Source organism: Podarcis gaigeae (genome assembly GCF_964106915.1).
Source record: "Podarcis gaigeae genome assembly, chromosome: 1".
NCBI lineage: Eukaryota > Metazoa > Chordata > Lepidosauria > Squamata > Lacertidae > Podarcis > Podarcis gaigeae.
Window position 1 is genome coordinate 64,889,422 of NC_139678.1, and position 8,824 is coordinate 64,898,245.

Genomic DNA, 8,824 nt, shown 5'->3' on the forward strand with positions numbered 1-8,824 from the left:
AAGGTATGCTTGAAAAGGCCTTAACTGTATTAATTCTCACACATACCTTTTGATTGCTCAAGGTGGCTTGAAGATTCTTCTGTCACTTCTGTAGGCAATTCTGCCAAGTATCTAGTCAAATTCTGCAGTGGGGGAAATTGCTTGAGCAAATGACACAAGCACTCCTCAACATCCTCTCCCTGTTAGTAGAACCAAGTTGTCTCTCTGTGGTCCTGGAAGCTTTAAGTGATGAAACCACAGGAGTGATGACTAGAGTAACTCATGATGAACCCAACCAATATGGTCAGGAGCTCTGTCCTCAGGGCTATCTAGCAGAGGTTTTCCAAGTGGTTAAGGGATATTTGCACCTTGTTATTGGAGAGTGGGGGATTAGGGGACCACTCAATGACCTGCTATGACCAATTTGCAAAGCACTTTGTGGATAAAGCCACTCACATCCATTCCAACTTGGAAGCCACAGTTAAAGCAGAGACAGTAAATGTACCTACCTACTTGCCCATTGGTCTTGAATAATTTTTCAGTTAGTATGACCTGAGAATGTGGGCAGGATTCTTGCAGAAGTAAGTTCGAGCATGTATGTACGTGACCCTTTGCCTTCTGGCTGAGGTAATCTACCCGAGGTGGTGTGGCCAAGTGAGTGGCTGAAGTGGTAAATGCTTCCTTGTGAAAAGGTGTGAGCCTGTTGAGCTTGAAAAAGGCAGTATTGAAGTTGCTTTTTAAAAAACTGTATCCTGACATCAAAATAATACATTTCCACCCAGTCTACTATTCTAGAGTAGGTGCTTGATCAAGTGGGAGCAACCCAACACCAAGTATTTCTGGATAATAAAGAGTAGCTAGACACATTTCAATTTGGCTTTGGGACAGAGACAGCTTTAGTCACCCTAGAGTGCCATCCCCATTGGTTCTGCAGGAACTCTCAGCTGCCTTCAGTACTGTCAACCATAATATCCTAGGAGGGAGTTCCATAGAATATGGCCCATAGTACAGAACACATGGCTCCTGATGGATACAAGCAGTGCATCCAAGCCACGAGGGAACCACTAACAAAGGCCCAAAGTCTGGGCAAGGATGTAAAGAGTCAAGTGGTCCGTAAGGTATTTGGGACCCAGTTGTTAAGGGCCTTGTAGATTAATACAAACATCTTAAACTTAGAGGCACTATTTTACAGTGCTTCTGTTCTTTCTACATGGGCAATTCCAGAAGGTTGTGGTGGGGCATTCTTGCCATCCTCCTTGATGTTGGCCTATGAATTTCTGCAGGTAGGCCTGGATTAAAGCAACTGGAGGCTTAGGCCTAGGAGACCTTGGGGGGCCCAAACTTAATAGTATCTGATCATGAGAAATAAAACATCATTCTCGTCTTTATCTACTCAATAAAAGTAGACTATTGCTGAAATTTTAGCATTGATAACAAATGTTACGTGTGAATATCTTCATTAATCCCATACTTTTAAAACTTATTAAAGATTATACAATTATTAAAGATACAATGGTAAAATAAAAACATTTTATCATTGTTTACCGTAATCTTTTATAATTGTATAATCTTTAATAAATTTACAAAAATATGGGATTAATGAAGACATTCGCACAGAAAATTTGTAGGGGAATCATAGCTATGTTATAACAGTAACTATATAAAAAGTCAGAACAGTTTCTTTTGAGCTCTTTTGGATGCAGACTTATATCAATTATATCATTAAAATCAGTAAGTCACAGTTTATCATTTTCTATACAGAGAATTCTTAGATCAGACAACTGATCTTAGGACATTGTTGATCACAGATCATTCTTTATCCTTTTTAGTCTAGAAAATGATCTTTCACCAGTACAGTTTGTAGTCATTAAAAACAGGAACAATCTGAAAATTGCTTCCACATTTGGGGGGGGGGACCTGTCCTAATTTTCTCCTAGAATATTATTCGATACCTATCTTGGTGGCTGAAATATTCTTTTTCAGAATGAGCTCATTTGATGTATGGGTGGAATTGCTAAGGTCAACATCATTTGGATACTCTTGCATTAACATCTTGATTCCATTGTGAATCTGTTCTTTAGTTGCTTGCAGGTTCACCAAAAATTAAAAATTGCCAGCTACACTCCTTTACTGCTTTTCTGTCTAGGTTAGCTTCAAGAGCATCAATTATAGGGATAAATGAATTTATCCTAAACTTGTTTCATGGAAAAAGTTTGCCTAAAGCTTCGGATTTTGTCCCATCATCATGGGGAGAGCCAGGGGGGCAGCTGCCCCCAGATTAAGTAAATCAATAAAAATACTTAACTAACTGAGGTTCTTTCCCCCCTCAACATAAATCCTGGCTATGCCCATCATTGTTGGGTTTTCCCATATTCTCTGCCTTCTTATTGTCTTGTATTCTACATCTGGTAAATGTGGTAACTTAGCCAAAGTGTTTGATACAAACTGCAATAGTGAGCTGTAAATATTTGCAGTTGTGCTCAGTGAAATTTGCGAACTTTGGAGTGCCTTGCTAATTTTATGAAATTGGTCTAGCAAATGTGTCCAAAGCTGAAGCATGAAAATGAATTCAAATTATTCCAGTTTTGATGTGAGCGTTTGACCAGGCTTTCTTGTTCAGTATGTTAGCATAGGGTTCTCATGATTTTTAGTTTCCATGGGTTTGAACAAGATAACCGTGATGCCAATAATCAAATGCAGTAGAACCTAAAGCTGTAGTTGAGGTAGTTTGGTTGGAGAAAAATTTGCACACAAAGCAGTAGATTTTTCCTTTACAGTGGTACCTCAGGTTACGAACTTAATTCATTCTGGAGGTCCGTTCTTAACCTGAAACTGTTCTTAACCTGAAGCACCACTTTAGCTAATAGGGCCTCCCGCTGCTGCCATGCTGCCAGAGCACGATTTCTGTTCTCATCCTGAAGCAAAGTTCTTAACCTGAGGTACTATTTCTGGGTTAGTGGAGTCTATAACCTGAAGCGTCTGTAACCTGAAGTGTATGTAACCCAAGGTACCACTGTAGCAGGAAAATACACTAACCATTCTTGAGAGTAGGTTTCTCAATTTCCTTTGGTGGAATAGAATAAATTATTTGAGCAGAAATAGACTTGGTTTTTGTCTCTTTGAAGTGCTAAAAGGTCCATCCCAGTGCTGACATTCTAACAGAACTTTCTCAATCCAAAATGATATATCCTTGTTATTCAGTGTACTCCATAAACCTGTCACTATTGTCTCTGAAATCACTAGTAGCATGAATAGTTGGTATTTTGGTGTCTGCTTTTGCCTGCCTTGCTTAGACAGGAGGTTATTCTTTAGGCTGGGCACAATAGAAAAGGCACTCCCCCTGGTTGCCACCAGACAGACCTCAGCAAGCTGCTGCACAACCAGGAAGAAATTAGTGACAAGGCAGGACTGTGTGTGAAATTGTTCCCTCAGATAACCTGGTCCCATGTTATTTAAAGTGCTGAGGTCAGTACCAATATCAAAACTTTAAACCTGGTCTGGGAACAAATTGGCAGCCACTACAGTTCTTCTAAAAGTAGTGTCACATACTTGCAGCAGGAATGTCCAATTAACAACCTACCTGTTGCATTCTGCCCTCACATAGAACACATGACAGTAATCTGGTCTCTGTGGCTAGACCAGGCATAGACAAACTTGGCCCTCCAGATGTTTTGGGACTACAACTCCCATCATCCCTAGCTAACAGGACCAGTGGTCAGGGATGATGAGAGTTGTACTCCCAAAACATCTGGAGGGCCAAGTTTGCCTATGCCTGGGGTAGACTATCCCTATCAAAGAATGACCACAGTTGGCATGTCATCTGAATATGAAAAAATGTTCCCCTAACTATTGTGACCTCTTGGGCCTTCAGTGACATCCATGGGTGAAGGAGCACTTACATGGTAATTGCCTAAATTCCAGACTCAGGAACCACCTACCCACAAGGCCTCTGTCTTATCAAGATTCAGGTGATTCAGCTTGCCACTGCACTTATTTGCACAGCCACACCTGAATCAGACGTAGTGGGGAAATAGAGCTAGGTATCATCAGCATACTGATGACAGCATGCTCCAAATCAACTAATGACTATTCCCAGCCGCTTCATTTAGATGTTAAATATCATTGGGGACAAGATGGTACCTTGCAGCGTGCCATAATGTAACTGCCTGGGAGCCTTATAGTTGTCCAGTGCTGTTCACATAATGATGCATTTCCCACAAGATGGATCTACCTGGGCAACACCCCTATTCCCCATAACTAGCTGTGGGGCAAAAGGGCATAAAGTCAGCCAAACAGCTACAAGCGCTTTGCCATGTTCTCAGGACCCCTCAAAAGCTAAAACTGGTTACAACAATGGTGTCCAAATTTTCAAAGAGGTGAACAATGTTATCCTCAGTGTCTTGGAAACTTGTGATGTCATTTTGTTAACAAATGCGTACTGTTGATAGCTCTGCTGGACAAGTATTTGAGAATGCAATGGAGGCAGCAAAGTGTGCTTCCTTTGCTGTCCTCACTGCTGTGCAGTAGACACGATTGTATGCTCAAATGCATATCGTGTTATCTTCATGATAGGCTGTACACCACCCGGCATCCAGTCTTCTTCATGATCCTCAGCTCCTCAGTGCTGAAGAGCAATGCAAACTCCACAATGCTGAAGAGGGCACTTTGGAGCAACTAGGTTGCCTGACACGTTGTCATTCTGTTTTCAGTTTTCCTCATAGGAGAGTTCCTCCTGGTCATTTTGGCTTCCCTTTTTTCTGAGCCTTTTCTAACTGCACAATAGGGGTGAACAGAACTATACACAAGTGAGTTTGCATCATAGATTTGCATGAAGGCATGACAATATTGGCCATTTTATTTTCAATCCCTTTCCTAATTATCCCTAATGTAGAATTTGTCTTTATCACAGCTGCCACTGAATCAACATTTTCATTGAGCTACCCACTAGAACCTCAAGATCCTTTTCCTGATCAGTCACTGCCGGTTCCAACCCCTTCAGTATATATGTGAACTCTGGCTATTTTGCCCCAATGTACTTTACATTTCAAACCACATTTTGCCTGCATACAGCCTAGAGGAATCTTGGTGCTAAAGAAATAAATAGCAGTAGCAATCAATTTCATCATAGTTGTGGCTGTTCATGGGAAGAAGTAGGAAGTGCTTTGCAGTAGGAAGCCGTGAACTGCAAACAGGTGAATTAATTGTCAAACCTGAACACACAAACGTCCCATTTTATAAATACGCTTGATAAAAGTTAATCCTTTAAAAAAAGAGAGAGAAAATAACTACTGGCTTGGAATGAGTGCAAATTACAACTCATACACTACTGAGTAGTAGTAGAGAAGCCCAGAAAATGTCTTAATAGAAGACTATATCAATACAGCTCCAGGACTAATATTTTTGGATTTCAATCTATCTAACATCTTTGCTAAGTTTCCTCATCATTGGTATGAGTTTAACACTGTGATTATTAACAGCACTTGCTGTTTCAAACAGGCATTTTAAAGTTTAACTTACTTAGGCTGCAGTCTTTTACATACTTACCTGGGAGTAAGTGCCGCTGAACTCAATAGGACTTGCTTCTGAATAGACATGTAGAGGGTTGCACAACACAGAACGTAACACTCTAAGAGCCCAGGGACATGCCTAGATGTTGAGGACTACAACTCCCATCATCCATTACTGTTGGCCATGTTAGCTGAAACTTAAGGAAGTCGTAGTCCAAACACTCTGGGCTGGAGGATACCATGTTAGCTCCCCTTGCAAAAAGATTATTAATAAGGCATGAAATGTTTCATTGTTAGCTGAAAACAGTTGTCTCTCTGTTGTGAAGATTATTGTGTTTGTGTTGACTGTTGTGTTTAAAATAATGGGTGGGATTCAGCTTAGCTGTTGCAGGCATGCAACAGGTATGAAACAGGACTGTGCCCCCCATGTACCCCCTAAATCTGCTCTGGAGAGCTGGGGTGACCCAGAATGGTTTTAGTGATTCACAAGGGGAGAAGACAGGGGAAAGTCTTGTGGATGAATAGACCACTTGGTGTATTCCACACAATATGTATAATTTATTTTTGTTCACAGTATATACTTTGGTGAGGATCCAAAGAGCTACTCTAAATGTACCCAAATGCTTAGGCACACACAACGGGAATTTTGGCCTTTTTTTCATTAAATAACTTGCCTCCATGTTAAGTCACAATCGGCTTTTGAGAGTCCCCTCAGTTTCAAAAGTGGCTTGCCGTGTGGCATCAAAGAGACGCTGTTTCAACAAATGCAAATCCCCTTGGGCATACAGAACTGTTCAAACTAATTAGTTATTTTTAATGGGAGACAGAAGATGTAGGAGACGAGGTCTCTGGAGATAACAAAATAAATGCAGGAAATGTAAGCTTGGATCAAAGATCTGCTTTGGCTCATGGAAACCACTTGTACTAACTCAGTGAAATTTTGGACCTTTTTTTTGGAAACCATTTGCCATTTGGTATAGGAGCAGGAACGTTGTTTGAGAAAAACAAGTCGCTGCAAACCTATAAATGTCTACTCAGAAACAAGTCTCATTGAATTCACTAGTGCTTAGGCCCCTCACAAATAGCCGCAATCCTATACTAGGTAAGCCCACTGAGTAAGTGGGACTTACTTCTGAATAAACATGCCTAGAATTGCATTACAAGGCCGCATTTCTGTATGCACCTACCATTGGATTCAGGAAATTACACAAGGGTAAACATGCCTAGGATTGCAGTGTAAGTACCCCTTTTGGGACTCATGGGGGTAATTTTGATTTCTTTGGGTCTTGGCCTTTGATTTCCATTCTGAATGTACTGATGAAGAAAGCTGAATTTGATTTAAAAAATTCCAGTATCCTGTAGATCAATATATGAAATAAAAGAATCTGACAATCTGGTTTTTGAAAACTGTTCTAATATGTATTTGTTATGCTGTAATAGGTATTCACTATTGCAGGGAATAGTACTATGTTTTTAAATGTGTAATATCCAAAGCAAATCTAATTACAACTATGTTCTCTCTCATCTCTCTCTCTTCTCTGTCTCTCTCCCCGCCCCCACTCCCTGAAATCTCCTGCCATAGAAATTGCATTTGCCTCCAGACTTGTCAGACACAGTGAGCCGCACAAGCAAACAGGATCTGGCAGAATCTGCCAAACTGCTGAGCTCAGGATGTACTGCTATGGCCATAGGCAAGAAGCACCTGGACTTCTAGTGATTTCTACTTAGCAGTTTCACTCCGATTTATATGACACTCTAATTATGACTGTTAATGACTTATGTAAATATTTTTCTTAATGATTGTGACCCAGTAGTCATATATATATTGCAAGCTGTGTGCCTTATTTCACCATTCTGTTTTTTAAAAATATTTGCAAATGTTGTATTGGATGTTTCTACAGTTAACAAACACATCCTATATTTTGATGCCATTTTAAAGACGTAAAATATGTTGCCATTTTGAAGCTGCAGAATTTTCTGTTGCCATCAACTTTACTGTTATTACTAAAGTTCAGATAATGAATGAGAAATGAAAGAATTACACTTTGCATGTTTAACTCAACTATTGTATGCTGTATATCAATATTATGTATATTAAATAAAATCCTAGATTTTTAAAAGTGGGTTATTTTAATATGAGACAATCATTGCCCTAAAAAAAATTGTTAAAAATTACACCTTATTTAGTACCATATATACTATAAGCATTAAATTTCTGTGTATTTTCCACCTATTCTGTTATCAGTAATATGATAAAATATTTTTCATGGTAAAATACATTATAGACAATTACTTTGCCTTATGGGCTAATAAATATATTAAATTGCTTGAGTGAAACTTACTAAACATATACAAAGAATTGCTTTTCAATATAGTTCAAAACAGTAATCCTAAACAACTGAAGTCAGCAATATGAAATTATGTCAGCAGACATTATTCAAGATTGAAATTCAAACTGACAGCTACATTAATGCTAGAAAACCAGGGGAGTGCATTGGAGCTAGAAAGAAGTCTACAGAGCAGCAGAAAACAAAACCAATTCAGGGTTCCATACTATTCTGTATATACTATTTGTAAACATATGAATTTTTCCCTAGGTAAAATGTATAAATATTTATCAGCAGCAAGATTTGCATTTTTGTATTAGAACTAATGTACAAACTATGTGAATAGGTGGCTATCTGGAAATGGTTTTCAAGTGGGACCTGAAAATTACTTTCTATATAGTTCTATTTTGAATTAGCCTTGATAGAACTTTCCACTAAGTTCATTTTGGATTGAAACTTAGGTTTTTAAACTGTCATTTTATAGAGTTGGGCTGAATTATGCTCCCCACAAAACCTTAAATGCTTACTGTAATAATGTTAATACATTTTGATGGGTTTGGAACTAAAGTGTTGCTTAAATGATTTACTTTTTATAACGCTGTGAGTAAAATGGAGACATAGCTTTTAAAACTGTCTAATGTGATGAATGTCAATCATTTAAAAAAATCCACTGTACCATAAACACACACTGTATACAGCTTTTATTCTGAATTAGAATAATTGAATCAATGACAGTGATTTGCCAGGATGTCAAATCTATCCATCATATCCTGTCACTACCAGTTTATTTTTCTGATCAAAATCAAAAAGACTACTGTTTTGTCACCCGCTATTTCATTAGAGGTAACAATTGAGTTTTTTTCTTTCTTTTTCAAAGATATGTCTGTTTTATTTTTTATTTTTACTATTTCTAAAGACGCAAATCCTTTTTAAAATCTATTCAAAATAAAGTTTCAGAACTGAGCTGTCAGTTTCATAAAGCTAATAGACATCTACATTCTTATACCCATA

The 8,824-nt window shown here is 38.6% G+C and overlaps 1 protein-coding gene across 1 annotated transcript in view; it reads left to right on the forward strand.

Annotated features, from left to right (window-relative positions):
• ELP4 (elongator acetyltransferase complex subunit 4) overlaps positions 1-8,443 on the forward strand; it is a 157,432-nt gene extending 148,989 nt beyond the window's left edge. Inside the window, exon 10 of the mRNA XM_083752033.1 lies at positions 7,069-8,443. Coding sequence (XP_083608159.1) covers positions 7,069-7,200 — 132 coding nt within the window. The 3' untranslated portion in view covers positions 7,201-8,443. The remainder of the gene's footprint in view (positions 1-7,068) is intronic.
• Positions 8,444-8,824: the final 381 nt, after the last annotated feature.